The sequence below is a fragment of the Sporothrix schenckii genome, assembly GCF_000961545.1.
Source record: "Sporothrix schenckii 1099-18 chromosome Unknown Cont43, whole genome shotgun sequence".
Lineage (NCBI taxonomy): Eukaryota > Fungi > Ascomycota > Sordariomycetes > Ophiostomatales > Ophiostomataceae > Sporothrix > Sporothrix schenckii.
In genome coordinates, this window is record NW_015971144.1 from 2,308,240 (window position 1) to 2,332,822 (window position 24,583).

At 54.7% G+C, this 24,583-nt stretch overlaps 5 protein-coding genes across 5 annotated transcripts; 3 read left to right on the plus strand and 2 right to left on the minus strand.

Annotated features, from left to right (window-relative positions):
• Positions 1 to 3,072: 3,072 nt before the first annotated feature.
• Positions 3,073 to 5,732, plus strand: SPSK_02234 (uncharacterized protein; the record flags this gene model as incomplete). Its single annotated transcript, XM_016729107.1, has 3 exons — positions 3,073 to 3,363; positions 3,417 to 3,663; positions 3,751 to 5,732. 3 exons carry the CDS (start codon positions 3,073 to 3,075, stop codon positions 5,730 to 5,732), a joined length of 2,520 nt encoding a protein of 839 aa, XP_016589474.1.
• Positions 5,733 to 5,954: 222 nt separating this feature from the next.
• SPSK_02857 (uncharacterized protein) lies at positions 5,955 to 6,269 on the minus strand (the record flags this gene model as incomplete). The annotated part of the gene is made up of 1 exon (XM_016729719.1): positions 5,955 to 6,269. One exon carries the CDS (start codon positions 6,267 to 6,269, stop codon positions 5,955 to 5,957), a length of 315 nt encoding a protein of 104 aa, XP_016589475.1.
• Positions 6,270 to 6,286: 17 nt separating this feature from the next.
• On the minus strand, positions 6,287 to 7,675 carry SPSK_02510 (uncharacterized protein; the record flags this gene model as incomplete). The annotated part of the gene is made up of 1 exon (XM_016729379.1): positions 6,287 to 7,675. One exon carries the CDS (start codon positions 7,673 to 7,675, stop codon positions 6,287 to 6,289), a length of 1,389 nt encoding a protein of 462 aa, XP_016589476.1.
• A 5,395-nt stretch (positions 7,676 to 13,070) lies between these two features.
• On the plus strand, positions 13,071 to 18,274 carry SPSK_02140 (intracellular protein transport-like protein; the record flags this gene model as incomplete). Its single annotated transcript, XM_016729017.1, has 2 exons — positions 13,071 to 14,404; positions 14,746 to 18,274. The coding sequence occupies 2 exons, from the start codon at positions 13,071 to 13,073 to the stop codon at positions 18,272 to 18,274; spliced, it is 4,863 nt and encodes a 1,620-aa protein (XP_016589477.1).
• A 4,288-nt stretch (positions 18,275 to 22,562) lies between these two features.
• SPSK_02405 (ammonium transporter) lies at positions 22,563 to 24,284 on the plus strand (the record flags this gene model as incomplete). The annotated part of the gene is made up of 1 exon (XM_016729277.1): positions 22,563 to 24,284. The coding sequence occupies one exon, from the start codon at positions 22,563 to 22,565 to the stop codon at positions 24,282 to 24,284; it is 1,722 nt and encodes a 573-aa protein (XP_016589478.1).
• Positions 24,285 to 24,583: the final 299 nt, after the last annotated feature.

The window sequence follows — 24,583 nt, forward strand, 5'->3', positions numbered from 1 at the left end:
CGCATCCCTGTCAGTAAGCCACCGAGAAGAGGAAAGTGATTGAAAGTAGAAATAATGTACGCGAAGTACGACGGTATTGTTACGGTTTAGATCTGCCGTCTCCAGTGATACCCATCAACGTCCCGGAAGCATCATGACGATGACAGAAAGCAAAAAAATTGAGTTAAAATAAGTATTCAACATAAACAATCGACAAAAGGAAAACACAGCGTTAAAGAACCCACTTTTCCGTGCCAGTTGCCTAAACAGGAAATTTTGTCGACAAGAAGACCACAGCTTCGCTTGTGAACGCCATCATCGCACAACCAGCTCTCCCCAGCGACTGGCAGCTGCAAAGGCATCGTCCAACAAAGATGCTCAGCGACATGTCTCGAGGTGTCGTACGGCGTGCGGACTAATGCGTCCCAGATTGTCGGAGAAGGTCCTCCGCCAGTTACGAGTTACGGCGGTGTTGCCTGCCGCTTCTCAGTCGCGCCTGCACGTCGCTCCTTCTGTGTACGGAGTACGTCGTTGTGCGACCTTCTTTCTCACCCCTCGCGTCGTCCGTCCCTTCCCAATTCGTGCATCGCGGGTTTTGGGTCCGTCCTTGCCCAGCCTTGGGCCGCACTTTGCATACCACTGGGCTTGCCAAGTACATCGTCGCTTCCTGTTAAGCACACCGCTCCTGTCGCTCTTTCCTACCCTGTCGTAAGCTCTTGCCGTCCTTGGTTTGAGCTTAGTCCATGTGACGAATGCATGTGTGATGCCTCCTTTTCTTTCTCCTTGTTTTTCTCCTCATTTTCCGAGTTCTTTTTTCCCCTCGTCCTCATCAACCTGGCCAGCCCTCCCCCATGCACCTTCGAGCTCATCACACACCAAAAGGCCTCCAGCGTCGCCCGAGCCCTTCAACCTGTTTCGACAGGGCTATCGAGTATTCGACCAGAAATCCTCCGTACGACAAGTTTGGGACACGCGGAGCAGGAATGCGCGGATGTGACTTTGCCTTGGACAGCAATGGAACCCTCGAGAGGCCGATACCTCTCACCTTTCCACTGCATCAGGGCTAACGGCTGGTACGCAGAAACGTTTGTTACGACGTTGGGGCCTCGAGCACACAGTGTCCCGCGCACAATGTCCCGGTCTGGTGGCCTCTCCTTGCATGTCTCTTGCCTTGAAAGTGATTGTCTCCGATGGGCTGACCTTTCTTGTTTCCGTTTTGTTGTGGCCCTACAGTTTTCAACCGGTGAGCGTCTCCCCTGCTCCTCTATTGGACCACCATTGGATCAACCCCCTTAGGCATATTGACCTTCAATCAAAAACACCACCCACGTGAAGCCCATGCAGCCCAACCAGGACGCACTCGACGACACCCTCTTTCGCAAGCTTGGTCGTCACTTCTTCTTGCTTTTCTCGCTTTTGCTGCCTTTAGGCTTATTGTTTCTCGTTTCTCGTTTCTCGTCTGAGCCGCGTGTCGTATTCTTCCTTGCCCTGTTTACCACGCGCCCCTCCGCATACGTCTCGGCATGTGCCCCTTTTCGGTCTGTTTGCAAAACTAGCTGGGGTGTCACTATGGGAAACCGAGAAATGCAGGTCTAGACCTCGACACTAAACCTTTTGAGAGGTTGTCTCAATGTCAACAGCTAGCCGCGCCGGGACCTGGATGGCCATTGGCCCAATACCGAACATTTTTGTATTGACAGTATCATGTCGCGGTCGGGCAAACGAGGCGAAGCGCAGTCTGATAGAAAGACGCAGATAAGACAAAATGCATCGTCTGGTGCGTGTGGCGTTGCCGGCCAGCTGTTGGGGTTTTACCAATTCGTCCTCACGAGCAGGGACTCGATAACATCAAATTACTACACTGCTACTACGCTCACAACACTGTCCCGGCTCATCTGCGCGAGTTCCCATTTACCCTTCCGGAAGGGCCACCCAAGAGAATGACAGTCCTGTTCATTGCCCCATACCAGAATGCCTACATGCACGTGCACTCTTGTACATGTACGCTCCTCCGAGCTGCCGTGTCGAAGGATTCGTGGTGCATGGGCGCGACCACCCCTTTCCCTGCCAGTTCCATCCTTGCGCCACGGCATCCGGAGCAAGTTGTGTCCTGTCCCGTTTTACGTTTTGCCCTACGGCTCGAAGCGGACTGGACGTGTCCATGTACGGCCTGGCCATGTGCCGAAACCCAGCAGGGCGTCCCATGTTCCAGAAACCTCGATATCATGCCAAGGTATTGCATTGTATGCACTGCATATTCATTTTTATTTGTGTTCTTTCTATGCCCTTGGTCCTTAATAACGGCTCCAGATTCGCTCGGATAGGACAGCCACGGAATATGCCATGGCCTTGTTACAGGATTGGAAGAAAAGAGTTGAAGTCAATACGACGAGCCTGCACTGCAAAAGACGAGGCCGTGCGTGGCTGTCTTCACTTTTCTTCCGGGTTACCATGTCATCAAACTCACCCCGCCTTTGCTCTTCAGCCTCTCCGTCACACGTCTAGACCCCTTGCCTGGGTGTCGACACCATCTCTTGACATGACCCAAGGCACTGAACAAGTCATCATATCGCCCCTCGCACAACCTCTGTCTCTCTCTCTCTCTCTCACGTTACCTGCAGAACTGATGTAGGTTATCCTGCCCAGCTTACGTTGATATGTTTTGTTCCCAACGCCGTCCTACCGTCCCACCTCCGCTCTCCCAAAATAGCTGCACATTACTTGCCCACAGCTCTAACCAACGTGTGGTCGATATATAACGGTCGCAACCTCGCCACAGAGAAACCGTACTCTTTGTTCTGGGAGGCCATTTTGCATTTGCTATTGGTGCCGCGTTCGTTTGACGCAAGCGCGTTGTTCTGCTGGGGTCTTGCGGCGTTTCTCTTCGTCTCTTCTTATTTGTAATTCGTTATTTTTTATACAGTCTCCTTTCCTCACCGTATCCGGTCGTTCAAGTCTCTTCCTTCTCGTTCATACTTATTTTCACAATTATGCTGTTCCTCATCTCTCGTTTTCCGTCTTGCATACACATCTCAAGAATCACTACGAGCTATTAATCAAATACGCCCCAAATCACCTTCTAGCTTATCCACAATGACTTCCGTCGACTCATCAGACATCCCACCCGGTTTTTTCTCCACCTTTTCCATCTCTGACCCACACAATCCGGCATCCGGGCACATCGTCAAGGCCCAAAAACGCAACCGGCGCGTCTTCGTCTGCATTCCCTGCCATCGCCGGAAGCTGAAATGTGACAAGCTGCTTCCGTGCTCTCGGTGTACGGCGGCCGAAATGGCAGACGAATGCTCGTACATGCCACCGCCATCGCATGCTGCGAGCCGCTCGAAAAGGGGACAAGATCGAAAGGTTGTCGATCGTCACAAAGTCCCCAAGGATATCACCGAGCCTACCAAGCTGCATGTAAAACGAGTGTCCAGTCCATCTCTCTCTGTGTCTTCGGTATCGTCGCACCTGTCATCTTTGACGCCTTGTCCTTCATCGTCTCCATCTCGGTCGCCTTCCCCGTTGCCTCCGAGCCCAACCAACCCAAAGCAAACGACAGCGTATACGGACTCAAACGGCGAGACATACGGACAGACAGATTTCAGGGTGATCCAAAGCAACAACAGCAGGGGTTCCAGGCCATTGAATGGCGTGTCACACTGGAGCCGAATTGCATGCGAGGTGAGGCAAACCGCCCAGCACATTGCCAGCTTTTGTCTTGTCGCCGTGGCAGCAAGGCTGTTCTCATCTAACACACTTAGTTCTCAGAGGCCCTCCCATATCTGTTTGGTACAGATTTACAGTGGCAACAGAGGTACTGCCAAATCAAGAGCCTCAAATACCTGTTTCCCTGTCTCGACGACAACGTCAATTTCCCTTTTAGCAACACAAGCCCGGCTATCAAGGGCCAGATTCTCGGCTCTCTGCCATCTGACGATGTTGTCGATACGCTCGTAAACAATTATCTCGGCTCATTCGGGGCCACTCATTGCCTTTTCCACCCGGCACAGCTGCGGTACGAGGTCCAGCAGTTTTACAATGCGCGCTCCGAGGTGTCCGACGAATGGCTTGCCCAGCTTTGCATGATTCTCGCACTCGGTGCCGAATCCTTGCCTGACTCTCTCTTCAGTGGCTCGGGCCAGTCTTCCACGGAATGGTCAAACATCTTTCTGAACGCAGCCCAGGCCTCATTTGGCCGCTCGTCCTATATGGTGGCGCCAACCCTCTGTACCGTTCGCACGCTCTGCATGATGCTTCTGGCTAAGTTGGTCGAAGCACAGGCCAGTGGTGGCAGCACCAGTGGAAACAATGGAGACATCGGGCGCGACAGTGCTACCAGAGAGAGTAGCGACGGCATACCGTCTTGCACGAACGGCTACTCGCCTCTTGTATCTCTCATGGCATTCACAATGAGCACAGCCAGATCTCTGCTTCTACACCGCTCAACGAAGACTGGGATACAAGCGTTTCGCAGGTCAGATCACCCAGACGCGGGCAAGCCTACAGCAGCAGACAGTGTCGAAGCAGAAACGAAGCGTCGGATATGGGTCACGGTCCAGCTTCTTGACCTCAAGACAGCTCTCCGAGCCGGTATGATCACAATGCAGAAACCGGGAGACTATGACACTGAACTGCTACGGCCTCTACCGATCTCAAACGTACCGTGCAGTAGAAGCGACTGCAGTGCTATCTACGAAGGGTCAAGTTGCACCCATATTGGTACGAAGGAAGGGTCTGGGTACTCGTATTTGAGATCAATTCCATCGAACGACTATGGCTTCCAAGCTACACACACAATGCCCACAAGCGCCAGAACCGACGGCTTTCATGGTGACCCCGATGGTCTCTACCAGCACAAACTAGCAGCCTTCATGCCGCTGCTTGTCGCAATGGTAAACTCAGCCAACTCACCCACCACGCCCAGCCCGGGATACTCTCGAATCAAATTATGGCATGCACGCACTCGCAAGCTTCTGGCCGAGGCCAAAGCGGCCCTTCTTCCTGGCCCAGCAGTAGGTCCGCATGCAATGGAAACCAGCGCCAGCGTTGGCTGGCAGCAGCTGGGCGTGGAGACGTTCGACCCAATCACTTCAGCCGGCCAAATGCAGCGAGCAAAAGTCCAATACCAGCATCTTGAGGCACTGGCCAATCGCGCCTTGCTTGCACTACACCACGGCTCGTTCTGTCAGTCCCTGGTACGACCGAATGAGAGGATTCCAAGTCGAGAATCGGCAGAGCTGTCCTCTCTGCATGAACTTTCGAAGGCTGCTGTTGTCGAAATCTCGGTTGCCTTGCTCAACACCCACGGAGTATGGGCTGCACCGATAACCGCGAATGCCAATCGCTGCCCGAGCACCTGCACAAATCTCACGACATCAGCAACAGCAACGGCCACAGTGGCAAGTGTGGATTCACCATACTTGTCCTTGTTGCACCTGCCAGCTGGCGGTGACCATATGATGGGACTAATCAAACCCACCGCCGCAGAGATAATGATTCAACAGCAGCAGCAGCAGCAGCAGCAACAACAACAACAACAACAACAACAACAACAACACCAACAACACCAACAGCAACAAGCAACAGCAACAGCAACAGCAACAGCAACAGCAACAGCAACAGCAACAGCAACAGCAACAGCAACAGCAACAGCAACAGCAACAGCAACAGCAAGAACAGCATCGCCTACTGCAGCAGCTGCCCATCCCACTTTCGGGACGATCCTCGCCAGCCATGTTCGGGTGTGGTAGCGACATAACGACTGTTGCTGGACTGCCAATATCCACGACAGCTGAAATGCCAACAGCAGCAGCGTGCAACACTGGGTGGCTGCTCGATCTCTGCCACGACGATTTTAGAGCGGCTTTGCTATACATGGTGCTCGTTCTGCGGGGTATCCATTGCCAGGGTCAGGGCCCTCTTCTTGGGAGCCCCCAAGAGGAAGCGTCAACCATGACCACGGTCCGCCACAGCTACGAGATCATGCGTGACCGGTCGTACCGGTCCGTCGCCCATTTTGAGGAGTTCCTGAACGTGGCCATCTTCTTTTCATGCTTCCGTGGCCTGCGGTCAGACGGCGACTTGCTCTCCCAGGTAGTCGATGCGACCAACGACGTCGAGCAGATCGTCGTGACCGGGCGCAGGTACCTGCTTTGGGCAGCCGACAGCGTCACAGGCCCCGACGAGGCATCGGCCTTGATGGGGTTCAATGGGCCATTGATGGCATATGGCGGACTGTAGACTGTTGTGCGGGATGCAAGTCGGCCGGCTCCACTCATAACACCCATTCTATGCCCTTTTCAGTCTACACCTCGCTCTTCGAGTCACCCCAGTGGTGCTGGAAGGCGTTGACACCGTCAACGATCATGGCCTGACGAGCCGTGCCAACATAGAGGTGGCTCGTCACCAGATGGACGCCGACGTGGTAGACGAGAGACAGGCCAAAGTAGCCACCGAACGCGAGCAGGATGGACAGTGGCGCGATGAGCGAAAACATGGTGAAGCCGGACGCAAAGGACTGGAAGGCAGAGCTCGCCGCGAGTCTGTCTGTCGTCAACCCCGCCTGCAGGGAGCTCAATACAATGGCAATGTAGGCCATGAGGGAGGCCAACCAGCGCACATTTCCCTGGAAGAAACGCGCAAAGCGGTCCAGCCGCCCAATCAGCACAGGCACCAGCCCGCCGCGCTTCAGCTGGCTGATCTCGCGCAGGCGGTGCAGCATCATCTCGCCGTACAAGAACCGCTGGTGGAAGCGATGGGCCACGACGTCGGGCGACGTGACGACCTGCCGCGTGAGGAGGCGCCAGCTGTGCCAGGTGACCTCGGCTGGCAACAGCCCGTGTTCCTGTGCAATGCGGAAGTCACTCTCGTGGGCAACGAGCGCGGCATACGAGTACAGGAAGCCGAGGGCACAGTCCCAGAGGTGGCGCTTCTCGCAGGTGGACGATGCTGAAGAGGAGGTAGAGGCAGCCGACGCAGAGGACGTGACTGTCTTTTCTGATTGCGCCCGTTGCTGCCGCTGTTGCTCTCGCTGTTGCTGTGACTGGGACTGTGGATGCGGCTGCATCTGTGACTGGGAGCGCAGACTGCCAGGGGGGGACGACTGTGCGCTGCCATTGCTGTTGCTGCCGCTTCGCCGGCTGATCCACGACCGCCGCCCGGACATGACGACAACCGTGTCGTCCCGCTTGCACTCGCACGCCAGCACCTGCTCCCAAAAGCGGGTGTCCAGCAGGAAACGCGGCAGCGGCTTGAGGTACAGCAGGTCTCGCTTGCCGCCACCGCCGCCGCGGCCGCCGTCGCTGCCCAGGCCCAGACCCAGGTGGCGGTCCATCCGCTCTGTCACGCAGATTGTGCGGCCCCGGTGGACACAGTCGTGCAGGGGCCGCGGCAGGGCGGGCGAGCCGAGCAGCCAGAACCAGTGGTGGCTGAACCCATCGAGGCGGCCGAGGCCGAGTTCGGTCACGAGGTAGGCGGCGGTCAAGGACGGGGTGGACAGCTGGGGAAGGCTCTCGTCGCGGTAGACGCCGGGCAGGTACGATTCGAGCGGCGGCGGCGGCGGTGGCGGCGATCGTGGGGACGCCTTGCGTGAGGGGAGCAACCCAGAGTTTGCATCTCCATCAGCGCTGGTCGGCCAGAGGATGTTGATAGAAAAGGGCGGTGTGGGTTGGAGGGAACTGTCGGAGCCGTTCATGACGATGTATTTTTGCTGGTGGTCCTCCAGCCGATGGTGTCGTGATGATTTGTTCTTTTGTGTGTGTTTTTTTTTGTTCTTTTTTGTCTTTCTTACTCTGCGTGTTAAGACGGTCAAACTCAGGTTTATTTGAATAGGTTCGGTTTTGGGTGCTGTACATTTGGTTTACCAACTTTTACGATGCTATGATATCTCTGTCTTGCTATATATACGGAACTATATACGGAACTTTGATTCTATTTTCATTTGCTCCCCGTGGTCAGAAAGCAAACAGGCGTGAGGCCAGTCTCAAAGGTGACCGTAGCGCGTGAGTGCGCCTTTGCAGCTATTTAAGCTCTTGTGAGGCTCAATGAGGCCGTTTGGGAGCCAGTCGTGTGGCTGCGCGCCAACATCAGGATGTCGATGTTGGGCCATGTGGTCCGTTTGAGACACGGAAGGAGGCAAATTGTGGAAGTGTAGACTGAAACAATCAGAACGGGACATGGCAGTTGCATGGTCAAAGCCAAAAGGTAAATCGGTGCAAATAGGTAAAAATAGGTAAAGTAGGTGTGGCACAAAGATTGGGCGACAAAAGAACTTGCTGCGGCAAGGCTACAAAGACAGCAGGCGGCCTCGTGATTCGATCGAGCAACGACAGGCACCCAACCGGCGATCGGCATTAAGACAAGCGACATCACCAGGAAATCACCAGGCGACAAGGCTGTGTCTGTGCCGGTTGGCCATAAATGGGGTCTCGTGCCCAAGCAGAAGCCATGAGGGTGGCGATATCGCAAATGGCGCCTGTTTCCAGTATGTCTTTATTTTCGACGCGTTGCGAATAAAATAAAATAATAGAAAACGAACCCAAATCGGCCTGGCCAATGGTTTCGTTTTTGTTACAGAGTTATTTTGTGATGGGCAGTCGTTTACCTTGCCTGCCATGCATCGACTGTTGATAACGCGTGTTCTCCAACGGGAGTCACATGAGAGCTGAATCATGAACTCAAAACCTCCAAGTCATGCGCCCGCATCCCCTCATCTGCATCTGAGACAGAAATACAATGGGCGCCACACATTCACAAACTACTCCAGAATGATCACTTTTAAGGCAGCCATCAGACCGATGAAAGTAGGCCGTGCATCTGCGTTTCTTCAAATTTCTACAAGGCTGTGTGTGGTTTTAAATATGCATATGCAGTTATCGTATATTTCTATGTTCTCCCGCTGATATTAAATTAAGTTGGATAATTTTAAAAGAATTAATAATAACAAAGGCATGTTTTCATTTATTTAAATATTTTCTACTTTTATCTTCACTGTTTGTTTCCTAACAGCCCTCCACCTGTGCTTACCTCCATCGATGTTGTAAGGTCTCAATACGTATGATATCTTCACCCCTTCGTACCACCAGCTGTGGTGATACATTTGGTTTTTGTTCACACGGCTGCAAAATTGTATGTGTGGATAACATTGCTTCCTTCGCGCCGCATCGATGATTATCACAACGCCGGAGACATAACAAAAGGCAGAGCGGCCGTGGCATTTTCAATTTCTCGCTGCCAATCGTCAACGGCAAAATTTACACGTCCAGTGTCCACACGAAGACAGAAAAACCTTTAACCTGCCATGCTGCAGATATTAAAGGGTCCGTTAAGAGAGGAATGAAGACGAAGTGAATAACGGTAGTGTGAAAAATGAGGGGACCACACCCCGCGTATGAGGCCTAGCGCCCTACCCGAGACAGCAATTCGACGGGCCAGACGCCACACCCGCGTCCAGCATATTTTGTACCGCCAACGAACATGCCAGACATGTGTCGACAATGTGAGCCTTTGAATGAAAGAGTTCCCGGTTCCACGGGCACAACACATCGCTTTTCCTTCGGATATCGTTTTGCGTATCAAAACCAGATCAATACGACTAAACTAATGCTATCTGGCATGCCGATGACTTGGAAGCACGTCGGCATGGACCCTGAGAGTGTCACTCTAGCTCAACGCTGGTATGTTGCTGGACCCTTTGCCATTTAACCATATTCTTCGTACGGAGTATGTGGGATGTAATACAGAATACGTGGATGGGATTGTCAGATGGGCAATGAGGAACTGCGGCCATTTCCCAATGACTGGAGTGTGGCCTGGCGAAAGTGTCTGACCTCTGTGTCCATATTTTGCATTCCACCACCTACCCAAACCCAGAGCGCAAGCTTTCGTGTTCTCCCTGATCGCCGCGGGACCGTAAGAGTCTTTTTTTTGGTCGTCTTGGGCACGGGCGGGTTCGTGATTTTCAATCAGGGAATATGACTCTGTAACAAAGAAAGTTATCGACAGTTTATTTTTGAAGCGGACAGCAAGATGGTACCAGGAGTAGTGAGATGAGTCTGTCTCAATGAGAGGACCTGGTATTGGACGTTGATGTAAATGGCACTACTAAACTGTGTAAAAATACTCTCTCTCTTTCTTTCATTCTTTTTTTAATTAATTAATTATTATTATTTTTGTTTGCACGGCTACGGCCTACAAATCGCCGTGCATGACAGATAATTTGACGGCGACAGTGGACTAAGAATAAGCGTAATATAGCTATTCTATGCAAACTGCAAGATACTGACAAGGACCTTTGTCCACGTAACATGACATTAAAGCCAAGGCCAGCACTTTTGTTGTACGACTTACGAAAGGGCCCATCAGGATGACAAAGAGCCGCCGGCAGCCACAGGGCGTTACGCTTGGTTTACATGAACATCTGCACATCATAAAGCACTGGACGAGAGTACTGGACGAGAGCTCGAGGTGGCTGGCCAGACCACATCGGCCCAGGGTCCCTCACAGACCACTTGCCACGGACCACGGACTCTTTTGTCAAGACATGGCCAACCCACAATGAACTGGACCCGCAAGCCCCCTGTACTCTGCAATACGATGTAATCAGTCTGTAGCCCACTTTGACCGCCACATCTGTCTCCTCTTACCGCCTCACACTGCCTCCACACGGAGTCGCAACTCCACCAACTTGAGAACTCGGTAAGAAAAGAGACAGCAAAAGGGACCACAGCCAGGGACACAAACTACGCAGCAGACCCAGAAATAAAGAAGAACAGGGAAAGGGGGCAAAGCGAACAAGTGGAAAAAAAAGGCAAAGACCGCTCCAGGCTGTACGGCGAGGGGATAGTGTCGTATCGCCAGCAGACCAGGGGACAGGGAGGTGCACAAGAACAAACAGGCCATGACACTGGGATGGAGAGGCAGCTTCCCTGTCTCCTCCGCATCGACTGCTGCGAGCACTTTAGAGATAGCGCACGAGGTTGGGCCGCCCTTACACAGTAGTGTCAGACCCTCTCACTCAACCATCTGAAGAGAGAGGAGGTCGTGGGGCAGAGAAGCGCTTTTCCGGTAATATATGTGGCGCTGAAGAAAGGGATGTTCGACAGCGTTGAGGGTGAGTCGACCGCCTCTTCTTTATCACCAGCAAGGGATACAGTGCATTCTGCAGATGCACGGCGTCGTGCATAAGCAGCATGCATGGAACTTTGTTTGCATAGGCCGGATGCGCCGGCAATTGTGCTGGAGAATATCTTGTGCACATGTACGAATGTACTGTGTAATCAAGAAAAGAGGCTTGTTCCTGGGCTAGTAACAAATGGGGGATGACGATGTCGACCATTTTGCATGCACGATGTTGATCGCATTTCAAGTCGAAGTGGCTGCCAATGGCTGCGAGCATCGCAACTTCCACCAGCGGCTCTTTTGCTTGCTGCAGTGCAATTTCCCGTGTGCTCTCGCAGCTCCCAAAAGGGAAAGGGTGAACTGCCAAATTAAGAAAGTCGCGAAATGAGACCTCCGACAGTCCCCACTGGCAAAGTAGTTTGCCCATACAACAACGCGGTGACAGGTACAAAAGTGCTTTGTGCAGCCAACGGTGCGGCGCTAAGATACGAGCAGGGATGGAAGGCGCGACAGGGACTGTCCCTGGCCATTCTCCACGCCGCCAGCGCGTGCTGATTGGGCAGGAGCTACTGGACCGTCAGGAACGGTCAGGAACGGTCAGGAACCAAGGCAGGAACCAAGCAGGAAACACGACCTGCTCCTGCTTTCTTCGGTCGCTGTTCTTTCCATTCGAGGCTTCCTGCGCGTCCGAGGAAGTTGCGAGCGTGAGCTTCACAACGTGCACCTCGTCGAGTAGCGCCAGGGGCAACCATCCACTTGTCCTCTTCTTCCACTTTTGCCGCTTGCCCACATCTCCTCGTCGCTCCAACGGCCCTCCAAACTATCGCCAGCTTGCCGGTCGACTCGTCAACATCCTCGACCTCTCTTTTGGGGGGTCATTTATTTGCTTATTCGTCTCCCAACGGGCCGTCCGAACCCCTGTGCATGCAGGCATATGCACCAGCAAGAATAGACCGAAAATAGAGCAGCAAACAGGATTTGCCACAGCAGATGAAAATGCAAAATGTCCAAAGAGAGACCGCGATGCTCCACAACTGCACGGCAAACAAACAAAATACAGACCCAGAAGTACTTTCGTCTGGTCTTTTGAGGTCTGTTTTCATACAATAGTGCTGCCGCGCGCGATTCGCACGGTTCATGACGCGTCGCCCAATGGAATCCTCGAGGCTTCTTAGCTTTGTCGAGCAGCTTTGTCGACGACGTCTGTATTTTGTATTTTGTCAATGCGAACGGTTGTCTTTGTTGTCGTCGCATGTTCTGTATCTTTTTTGTGCTGCTCGATTTCTCGACTTTGTCCATGTCGACTCTTTTTTCTCCCTTTTTCCTCTCCCTGTTGCCTCCTCCCTCGTTTCTTTTCGCCTATCCGTTCCATGTGGCTCCTCCTTTCGCACTATCCCACGCTGCTCATCTGCTCATCTGCTCATCTGCTCATCGGCTCATGTCGAATCATTCTCAACTCGGCCAGGCCCAATTTCCCCAAATTGATTGGCAGCGCTTTTCCCCTTTTCTGTCCATGCAATCTCTCTCAGCTCCCTTTCACGAGCTGCCTTTCGTGATCGCTTCCTGGTTGCTTCCTGTCTCCGTCGTCCCCTTCCTCTCCTCTCTTTTCTGTGTGTCTGTGTGCTACACTCTTTTGGAGAGTTTCCTCCGCTGCTACCCCCCCTCGAAGCTACATTGACAATGTGCGTGACCTTCTTGGCCGCCTGAATACGCACCACCCCTGTCCGTCATCTCTCTCCCTCCTCTCGTCTTCCGTTGATACGCCGTACCACGCCGTACACGGTTACGCTGTCAGGTACATCGTCGTATCCCACCACCACGATAGGCCAGCAGCGTCCAACAACAAACGCCGCACCGGCAGCCCTGTGACTCTGAGAGACAGACGGCCGAACGAGCGAGCGGCAGATATCGTTCTCTCCTTCGTCACACCCCCCCTCACTTGGCACAATCTCATACTACCACAATAATATATGCGAGCGCCATACAAAACCATCACGGCCCCCATCATGTCGCTCGATACGTCCTCCGGAAGGAGGACCGATCTTCTCTTTCCAGTTCGCAGCAACTACAACGGCCACGGACCATCTACCGCTGCCTCTGCTTCTCTCCCTCTCTCCCCCCTCCCCTCTCCTTCTCCCTCGCTAGTTTCGTCCACGTCCCCTTCTCCCTTCCCGGCACCCATCCCTTTCTCAACGTCGGAATCGGCCTCCTCCCTTGTGTCGGCTTCCTCCAACTTCTCGTCCATCTATCCAGCGTCCTCCCAGCACACGCCCGCCCTGTCCCCCTCCTCGTCATCCAACTCCATCGGTGACACTCCTTCATCCGCTCTCGACGTCGACGCCTCCGTCACCGACCCGTCTTCTCTCTCTTCTCTCTTCTCTTCGCCCCTGTCACTGCCGGCGCCGCGGGAGTTAGATTTGTCCCGTCGATCCTCTGCCCGCCCCTCGCCTTTGCCGCTGAAGACGGCACAGCGCACTGCCGACGTCAACGACCACTTCGTCAGCAACAGAGGCAACAGCATCTCCATCAACGAGAGGCGACCCCAGAACCTTGCGTCCGATTCTGCCGCAGGCGTTACTGCACAGCCGACTTCGGACTCACCGACACCGACCGCAAGTGCTCGCACAAGCGTTTCTGTCGCGTCGGCCGCACCCATCCGACGGAAGCCAGTCGCCAGCAGCTCATCTGTCCACTCGTCGGTCAACTCGGTGTCTCTACCGGCCATTGTTGACCGCACTGCTTCGAGACCCCCGCCGCAATTCACGCCGGAGTCTGAGCCTGTGGCTCATCCCGACAGCGAGAGCGGTCTCGACCTGTTTGACGAGTACGACCAGTACAGCCAATACGGCGACAACGCCTACCACGAGCAGGACTCGCAACAACAGCCGCAACCGCAGCCGCAGCCGCATCCGGACCCTGATCCTCACCAGTTCGCCTTTGATCTGGAGAGCGCGCTCGACATTGACATAGACGACTTCTTACCCCGCCCCGACCAGCGCTTTACCCGCTCCGGCTCTGTCGACAGCCCAACGCTCTACGAGTTCCCCAAGACCCCGGCGCTCTTTGCTGCTGGCTCCTCTGCTTCGGCTGCGCCCGCTTCGTTGACGCCATCGTCGCTTTCAAAGTCGTCTCTGCACTCGCACGTCTCGTCCTCGTCCTTGTCTTCCGACAAGACAGTTGAAGGCGTCGTTGGGAACATTGAGCTCGAACACGAGCAAGACGTTGAAGACGGCATTGTTGAAGAGAACGAAGATATCTTCCGGGACGACAAAGAGAGCGCCAAGGACAAAGACGGAAACAAACAGTGAGTGTTTTTCTTTTTATCGTTCTTTTCATGCACGAGTGAAATGCTTCCTGGTTGTTTTCTCACATTTTCTCACATTTCTCACATTTTCACATTTCTCACATTTTTCACATTTTTCACATTTGCTTGCCTTTTTTCTGTTTTCTTGCTCTCCTTCCTTTTCTCTCTCATCCCCCCCACTCTACGCTTTGATGTTGTTTCATTCCCCCCGTTTTGGGCCGCCTTTGTTATTGCGACTTATATCGCACCTATGATCATTTTACCTTGCTTTGTTTCCATTCCCGTCTCTCTTCTCTCGTTTATGCCTATTCCCAATCATCTTTCATTAACCCGGTTGGTAGATCCTTTGCGGTCGCTCTAGACTCTCAAAGTACCGATTTTCAGGAATCCCGGGCAATCCAGGAATCCCGCGAATTCAAAGGTTCTGAGACTGGATTTCAGAGTGCTGCTGCAGGAATCGTGCCGTCTCGAAACAGCTCGGCCACCACCCCTGCAGCCCCTCAAACAGGCCCAACCACTGTTTCGTCGCAACGCGAACAGGAGTCAACCACTACAACCACTGTAACCTTGGGTAGCAGCGATCGCATCCGCACGGAACAGTTGGTTTCTGAGCGTGAAAGCAGCAAAAAGAGCGGCGATTTTAAGAGAGAGTCCCTGCAAGAGTCCGAGTCTCCCGTGCAAGACCGCGAGGCCAGCTACGATATAACACAGCGCAACTCTACCATGTCCCTCTTCACACGCAAGACTAGCCCACCACATCTACGTCTCGGCTCCATCAGCAACACAAATCCCAACGGCAACAGCAACCACACCACATTCCACGACAACAAAGAAGACAACGCACAAAGATCAGTGTCACCCGACGACCGAAATTCACTCTACTCGGTCTACGACGACGAAGAACTGCAAGACAAAAACATCCCCATTGCCCTTCCAACCATTTCCACATCCGTCGTCAACGTCGACAGCAACACCTCTCCGAAGACCGGCAACAGTGAAACCATCACCACCATTGTCACCAACAATAACGTCAACGACGTCGACAGCCCCAATACTCTGAAACCTAACAACAAATCGCCCAGCTCTGCCTTCAAGCTTGGCAATTTCTTCGGCTGGCCTTCTGCGTCGCCGTCTACCACCGAATTCTCGGACCAGAGCTACTCGCCTCTGCCGTCCCCGTCCCCGTCTTCGCTGCAGCCCCCGCCCAGCACTACCTTTACCCATGCATCAACGCTATCCACACCCGGAACCAACTCACCTTCCCAAGCACAGGACGGCTTCAGCGCATTTGGCAGCACCCACACAAACACCAACAAGAACAGAAACTTGCTCGGTATCATTGCCCCCGCAAAAACGAATACTGCCGCGACCAAGACCGGCGTCGAGTCTTCGGCATACTACGAGGACTACCTACAGAACCTGCAGACACCCCCCATCTTGACCCCTGGGGCGCGTACTGCCGCATCACCTTCCTCCTCCACCCTGTCCCCCCACTCCCTGGCCCAGCAGCAAGAGCAGTTTGGGCACATCGAAGAGATGGAGGACGAGCTCAAGGCCATCAGCGCCGAGCTGGCCGCGTCCATCCGGCGTGAGATGGACCTCGAAGACCTCGTTGACAGGTTACAAACAGAAGTCAACAACCCACAACCCACCGGCAGCAAACGCACCAGCGACTACTTTTCCGACTCGGGCGCCATTTCCTCCAAGTTTGGCGACTACGATGCCGCCAAGGAAGAGATTGCTCAGGTGCAGCGCCGCGCCGAGCAGGAAAAGGCCCAGATCCGCCTCGAGCTGACCGAGAAGCTGACCGACGAGCGGTCCCGCCGCCGGGGACTCGACCAACAGATCAAGGAGCTCAGCGAGCGCGCATCGGGCCTGGATATGGACATGCGCAACAACAACGACGCTAGCGGCCGCGTCAAGCAACTCGAAAGCACGTGCGAAGACCTGCGCCGCCGCCTCTCCGAGGAGCGGGGTGTCAAGGAGAACTTTGAGGATCTCCTGTCGGCCATGAAGTCGGAGCTGCAAAACGCCTCCAACGAGCGCGACAACCTCCGCGACGAAGTCGTCCCGCAGCTGCGGGCCCGCGTCGAGGGCCTCGAGTCGCAGGCGGCGGAGCACGCGCGCCAGATATACGAGACCACCAAGATGCAGCAGGAGCTGCAAAGTCTCAAGGACGAGAACTCAGGCCTGCGCTCGGCGGCCGCTTTCAGCGCCGATGCCGGTGCATCGGGCTCCGCCAACCTGTCCAGGTCCAACACCGTCAAGGGCATGCCGGGCGGACCGCCGTCCAAGTCCGCCACAGCAGCCAATGCCACGACAGAATCCCGTGAGGCATTGGCTGAGCGTCTCAAGGACGTTGAGGCCCAGCGTGACGCTCTGCACAGCGCCCTCAAGAGCCTGCTGGAGCGCCAGGAGTTCCAGAACCGCGAGAACGACAAGAAGATCCGCGTCCTCGAGCTGGAGCGCCAGCGCCTGCTCACGGCTTCGCCCAAGAAGGCCGGCTACGAGCGCGACGTCGCAGGACTGCGGGACGAGGTCAGCGTCCTGCGGCGGCGTGCCGAGGAGGCGCTCGAGCAGAAGTGGCAGGTGGAGAAGGGCCTGAGTGGCCTCAAGATGGACCTGGACCGTGCCGAGGACGAGATTGCCCACCTGCGGACTCTGCTGCAGCAGCACGACATTCTCCTGCCCTCGAGCAGCTCCAGCCGCAGCGGCTCCAACACGTCCAGTGTCTACGACACCGACGACACCGCAGCCACCAGCATCGGCAGCCTCCGCGCCGGGCCCGTGACGTCGGCCTCGCTCGAGACTGCATACAAGAACCTGCAAAAGTCGTACGCGGACGCACTGGAGCGCATCCGTGCCTTGGAGTCGTCGAGCGGCGCGCTGGGTTCGGTGATCCCGTCCGACGAGAAGACCACCCTCGCGCTGCAGCGGCTCGAGCGGTCGCTCTCGTCCACCATGGCCGAACGCGATGCGGCACGCGACGAGGTGGCCACGCACTTGACACGCCTGGCCGACTCGGCCGGCTCGGAGAAGACCATGCTTGAGAACGAGCGCAGCCTTGCTGGCCAGCTGGACGCCTCGGCGCGCCGGGTCGAAGAGCTCGCGCAGCAGGTGCGCACACAGCTCGAGACCAACGCCACGCTGCGCGATCGCCTCAGTCAGATGGTGGCGCGCGGCGATGCCGACCAGAAGGCGCACAAGAGCCGCATCGCGGGTCTGGAGGCGCGCCTGCGCAGCCTCGAGGAGCAGCTCGTGGCGACGCAGACGGCCGCCGAGGACCGCGTGGCGCGCCACGAGGAGCAGGTCGCGGCGCTCAAGGAAGCGCACAACACGCAGCTGCAGCGCCTGCGCGACGCCTCGGGCGGCATCCGCGCGTCGTCGCCCAGCCGGTCGCCCGTCACGTCGCCGCGCATGCTCTCGTCCACGCAGCTCGGCGGTCTGGGCAGCCTGGGCGGCGCCATCAAGTCGCCCATGTCGCCCATGTTCTCGGTGAACGGCAAGCTGGTGCCACCACCGGCGGCGTCGTCGTCGCGGCCGAGCAGCCGTGGCAGCGTCATGAGCGGTGGCGGTGCGAGTGCGTCTGGCACCGCCGCCGCGGCGGCAGCGGCCGAGGAGCAGCAGGCGCAGGTGGCCACGCTCAAGGCGCGCGTCAGCGAGCTGGAGACGGCGCTGTCCAAGGCCGACTCGGATATGCAGGAGGTGGTTGGCCGTATGAACACGGCGCAGATTGAGGTGATGCAGCTCCAGGAGGACCTGGAGACGGCCGGCCGTGAGACGCGGCGGCTGCAGCGGCTGCTCGAGACCGAAAAGGTCAAGGGCTTTGAGGAGCGGTTCAAGCTGCTGAGCCGGACGACGACTGCCTAATGCTGTGGCGTGAGCAGTGTCGTGTAACGAACTACGACGTTTTGACTTTCTGACACTTTCTGCCTCTTTTTTCTTCTTGTACAACTTGGCATATTTTACACAGCATATATTGGGTGCCTCGTCGGGGAGGTCCAACCCAATCTGAGGGCGTTTGGGTCTGTACTTTTTTTTTTGCTCGTCTTCTTACTTGTATAAACAGACACACATCCATCACCAGGCCGCCTTCCAATAGATGGATGAGACGGCCGGTTTGGCTTTTACACTTTATTGTTAATATTTTTATCTTAACTTTTAAACAAACTAAAGTCGGATGTAAAGAGGTATCCCTTGTTTCACAGTACTGCCGTTCCATTTATTACTTTCGTCTGTGAAGTCGAAGCAAAAGTACGTGTCTACAGAACTTGCCTGCCTTGCCCACTCTGTTATGGGAACACAGAGTTCACCGCTATCTGTTCTTGGTTGAAGAACGGACTGGCAATAAATGCAAGCAATTCAATTCCGCACCCCCCTTATTTTTTTCCTTTTAGCGTTTTCTACGCGTCTTTCTGGAAGAATGAAAGCAGGCAAGTCAAGGCGGATCCAAGATCGGAGACTTGAGGGCCGGTGCGCTGAATGCACGGGGTTGGTGTTTGTGCCGGTTCACTTGCAGCAGCTTTCTGCCATCGGCGACGCCGCGATCGATGGGGAAAAAGGGGACAAACGAACGACGGGTCGTGCGTGGGGTGGGGCCGCGAACCGCGTGTTGTGTGCCAATGGGAGCTGACGCTGGCGAATGACCAGCGGCTCAGGGGGTGCGCGGGGACTGAAATTGGAAGAGTACCTGCTGTCGAGCGAGGGAATTACGAAAGATGGCCCTCCTACGGGAACGTAGAACACGAGACTATCACGCAACGAGGCTGGTAGCGAAGCCGTTGAGGCGGCGGTGGGCGGATGGAGTCGACTTGTCCAGAAGAAGATGAGAGAGAACATCAGCGTGCAGAGTCGAGCATATATGTGGGGTGTACGATGTATGTTGTATGTTGTCTTTCGAGGCAAACACAAACGCTTTTGGACTGGCGATATTTGATACTCGATCAAGAACGTAACCTTTCCAATCCGTCTGCTGAGAGTGCCCTTGTTCAAATTATGCTGGCTGAAGTAGAGAACAAAGTTTCTCGACAGAGCCCCAGTTTGATTATTTAAATTGTATGTGCCCTGTATGGAACTTGTCAAAACCCCAATGTAAAACTCGGCTTGTTTCTCTTTTTTGCCAATATTGCGACAAACATCAGAAAGTGTGCAGTAGGCTGAATGAAGCTGTGAAGCGATATTCTCTCTTGTTCTTGGCATATGACTTTGACCATTCCGCGTCGTATCATCATTTCATCGTATCTTCTCGTACTCACATCTCTCATCTGTTTTGTCTCATTCTTTGGTATTAGTAGGATCTTTGCCTGAAAGAACGGGTTTGACGTCCACTTACATATGCGTACTACTCGAGCCGTAGCCAGGCAAAATCTCTCAGTGTGGATAGTGATCTTCGAGAACAACGAACGACCTGTTATAACCCACGAAATCATCCCTTGGGCGCCGCTCTCCCGTCCTTGGGCCTAGCACTGAGTGACCGTTGGTGACCAGTTCACAAAAGCTGTCCCAAACATCCACTCATCCCCTGGTAGATGAGACCCTCATACAACTGACGTTCAGCCGGTACCTGATCCTTGTTCAGAGGGCTTGTTTATAGCGTGATTTCTGTCTTTCCTTTGTCATTCTTGTCTTCCCCCATCGATCTGAGACCAACAGCTAGCTAAATTGGCGTTTGACGGGTGACGTCTCGATCGTCGTGTCGAGAACATATCAATTGTGGAAGCTAATAATTATTATAATATTGCCTTTGAACCATATTTTTCGTACTTAGCATGCACCGCCTTCACCATTACGCGGTACTGTCCAGCATTTATGCAGGTCCTATCGGTGACCTGCTGCCCGTTTCTTGTATTCTTGTATTTTTTGTATTATTTTTTGAGTGTGCTTTGACGTCTGCGTCGCAATTATTGGTCCCTACCATGGCACTGGAACGGTCGAGGCGAACAGACTAACAGAAAGCAAGCCTTGAGTCTGGTCTTAGTCACAGTGGTTGGTGGCTTTAAAGCATGGTATGGATTGCTTACTGCCACATAGTGTAGCCCGTATCTACCGTGGTTCGATCGATGGTCATTTTACGTCTCAGTGATACTGGTTTATGGATCATATGCTTTGAAAGTCTTCTCATTTTCTTAATTCACTGCACAATCATTTCTCTGATGATGGTCCTCTGTGCCTCCTTTTTTGGTGTGTGGCCGAGCACAATTCCATGCAAGACAAAACAATAAAGGGCCCCGAAAAGAAGATGGAGGGTGGTATCCAGGAAAAAGAAACAAAGATAGAAGCAGAAACGGTACCTGGTCGAAGGCATATGTGCTGTGTAATACCGCTTAGTCTGGCTGTTTTGTTGGTCGTGCCTTCTCCAATGCGGGTGCCCCCACCTACACTTTCCCGGTTGGCAAAAGCACCATGCAGGCCGTTTTGCGGCTCCATGCCCTTCGAATGCGCCTTCCTCGAGACCACTCTCTCTGGTGGTGCGCGGGTGGCCGTCCTGCGCTCCTTCCTCCGCATGTCGTCGGGGCTGGCCAATGGCGGGCCGCAGCCGTCCTTATCTATTACACGACGCTGTTAGTGTTATCAATTTGTGGGTCCATGTTCCGACAGGGGTTCGCAGCGTCACTTAAGATACATTTGCAAGCCACCGAGGCCACTTGCAGGGGATACCCAATGCATCAGTGATACTCGACTCTCAAAGTGATATCTTACCTCTTAGTTGGAGTCTCGACACGATGAAATATGTCTTGCTGATATGATGGACCCACTTTTATATCGAATACAAGCCCTGCGTCGAAGGAAGAACCGGAGATGGCTTTTCGCACAAAAGACGACAAAAGACAGCATCTTATTTATCTCTATTCGAATATTTCGTACTCCTATTTCTATGGTTTTGCCAAACCTGGGCGACTTGCCTTACCTCTCGTAATATTCCCTTCCTGGAGTCGCTGTCTCCGTCAAGTGTAGTTTTTGTACTTTCTTGTTTCTCCTGCTTCTGTTTTCCTCATAGATTTTGAATTTCCCTGCCGTTTAGGTTTCTTTTTCCGGGTTGTTGCCTCCTGAATGCACGTTGTAACATCCGCCTGATTCATAGACTATGACGTGTCGTTTTCTTTTCCTTTTCTCTTTTCCTTTCTTTCGTGTCAACGGAGGCGCAGATAAGCTCCAATGGACGGACGTTCAGCATCTTTCCACTCACGCCCACCACTCATGCCACCTGCATCGGTCACACCTATCACCCACTCTTCTCCTCCACCTCCACTCTCCGCTGTATCCTTATCATCGAGCCAGACGGCTCCCACGTACATGGGGTTCTGCTTGGTCGATTTCCTTTTCACCCCCCTGTTCCAGTGTTTTGGTACACTGAACAAGTACGGTGCAATACACCGAACTTTGAATTTGATGTACTTTGAATTCGATGTACTTTGAAGTCGATGCATTTTGCCTCATGCGTTCCACTGCAAATCTAGACCACAGCCCGCAGCCGTGACAATAGCAGCGGTATATTCTACGGCGTACTGTATGGCATAGTCTACATCACACTGGCCGATGCTTTACTCATCTCCTCTTCTCATCTTGTGATGGACTGTCTCTGGTCTTTTATTTGATTCTGTCATTTCTTTATTTCTTTACTTATTTCCGTTTACTTCACTTTTCTTCACTTTAATGCGTATGCACGTACCAGCAGATCAAAACACTCAAATTACCGTGAACCTTTGCTCTCCCGTTGTCTATCGTCATCTTTTTGAATTGTAAACGATACCCTGCCCTGCTGCTTTGTTTCGTTTTCTCTCCTAGCCCCCAGCTCTTTCTTCCGTGTCTCAAACCGTCGTATTGTGATACCCCGTGTCTGCATACGACCTTCTCTCAACAAATCACACCAGCTGATACTCGTAGAGGTGCCTTGTTTGCCTTTTCGACTTTTTGCCTTTGTGCCGTTTGGTCCTTATTTTTTCGTCTCCTTGTCCCCCAGCTTCCCTGACGCCAATCCACATCCTCCGCTCCAAGCTCATCCGTGTATATACCCACTCGTATCCCACTCCCATCTCACATCCTGTTGTTATCTTTACACCTCAGAACTGGCAGCCTCCGCTCTTCAATTGTCCCTCTTTTCTTTTTCTTGTTCTTTTTTCTTGCCACTTTTCTCCTCCGACACCCCTCCACCGCTAACATGACCACCATCGACGGCGTCGACCTCGACGACCTGCCGTACGTGCTCAAAGTGCCGTACAATGGCACCGGATCGACGGGCGGCGACGCCCTTACGGACAACCTCAACATTTGGTACGAGACGGGCGACATTGCGTGGATGATCACGGCGACGGCGCTGGTGCTGCTGATGATCCCGGGCGTCGGGTTTTTCTATTCGGGCCTCGCACGCCGCAAGTCGGCGCTCTCGCTGATCTGGCTGTCGGTCATGGCCACGGCCGTCACGACGTTCCAGTGGTTCTTCTGGGGCTACTCGCTGACCTTTTCGCACACGGCGGGGCCCTTTATCGGCGACCTGGCCAACTTTGGCTTCAAAGACGTGCTGGCGCGGCCGTCCGTCGGCTCGTCGCGGATCCCGGACCTCATGTTTGCCGTCTACCAGGGCATGTTCTCGGCCATCACCGTGGCCCTCGCCACGGGCGCGGTCGCCGAGCGCGGCCGCATGCTGCCGTGCGTCCTCTTTATGTTTATCTGGGCCACGGTGATCTACGACCCGATTGCCTGCTGGACATGGAACCCGTCGGGCTGGACGAGCCGGCTGGGCGGCCTGGACTTTGCGGGCGGCACGCCCGTGCACATTGCCAGCGGCACGGCCGCGCTGGCATACTCGATGATGCTGGGCAAGCGCCGCGGCCACGGCACGCACGAGCTCAACTACCGGCCGCACAACGTGACGCACATTGTCATTGGCACCGTCTTTTTGTGGGTCGGCTGGTTCGGCTTCAACGCGGGCTCGGCGCTCTCGGCCAACCTGCGCGCCGTCATGGCCGCCGTCGTCACCAACCTGGCCGCCTGCGTCGGCGGCATCACCTGGTGCGTCCTCGACTACCGGCTGGAGCGCAAGTGGTCGACCGTCGGCTTCTGCTCGGGCGTCGTGGCGGGTCTCGTGGCCATTACGCCCGGCTCGGGCTATGTGCCGGCCTGGGCGGCCATCCCGTACGGCATCCTGGGCGCCGCGTTTGCCAACTACGCCACTAAGCTCAAGTTCTTGCTGCGCATCGACGACGCCCTCGACATTTTTGCCGTCCACGCCATTGGCGGCCTCGTCGGCAACGTCTGCACCGGCTTCTTTGCCGCCGACTACATTGCCCACCTCGACGGCGTCCAGGTCATCGCGGGCGGCTGGGTCAACCACCACTGGGTGCAGCTCGGCATCCAGCTCGCCGACAGCTTCTCGGGCGGTGCCTACTCGTTTGTCGGCACCTCCCTCATCCTGTTCATCATGAACATGATCCCGGGCCTCCGCCTGCGCGCCAGCGAGGAAGCCGAGATCCTGGGCATCGACGACTCGGAGATTGGCGAGTTTGCCTACGACTATGTCGAGCTGACCCGCGAGGTGCTCAACGAAATCGACGGCAACAACGACAACGGCTCGCTGTATTCGCTCGACGGCCACGGCCACGGCCACGGCCGCCACTCGGCCATGGGCGGCGGCGGCGTCGGCGGCCCTGGCGTCGGCGTCCACGGTGGTCCTGGCGGCGCTGTCCACGCGCACTCGGGCGGCATGCACGGCATCGGCATGGCCATGGCCTTTGGCGCCCACGAGAAGCTGAGCAGCAGCAGCAACAACGGCACCGTGTCCACGGGCGGCAGCGGTATCTCCGCCACGGCCACGCCCGGGAACAACATCCCGCTCCAGAACGTGCGCATGTTTGGCGGTCCGGGCGGCAATCATACCCAATGACAACGACTGTCGGGCTGACGGGCCAGAACTATGCGTGTCTGGTGATTCAACATGGGAGTTAGATACCCGTCAGCCTTTCGAGCCAGTGGCAAGTAGACGAGTGTAGGATACGTGTGGGAGTTGTGGGTGTTTCTGCCTTTTAGGCTGACATTTCTTCTTTTTCTCCTTTTTTCTTATTTTTTCTCCTTTCCCGCTTTCTTTGTTTCCCTTCCTTTTCCTCCTTTTACGCACTCTTTCTTTTCTTTGTCACTATACCTAATTACGATTTCAACGAGGTTGTCCACAGCCCATTCATGTAC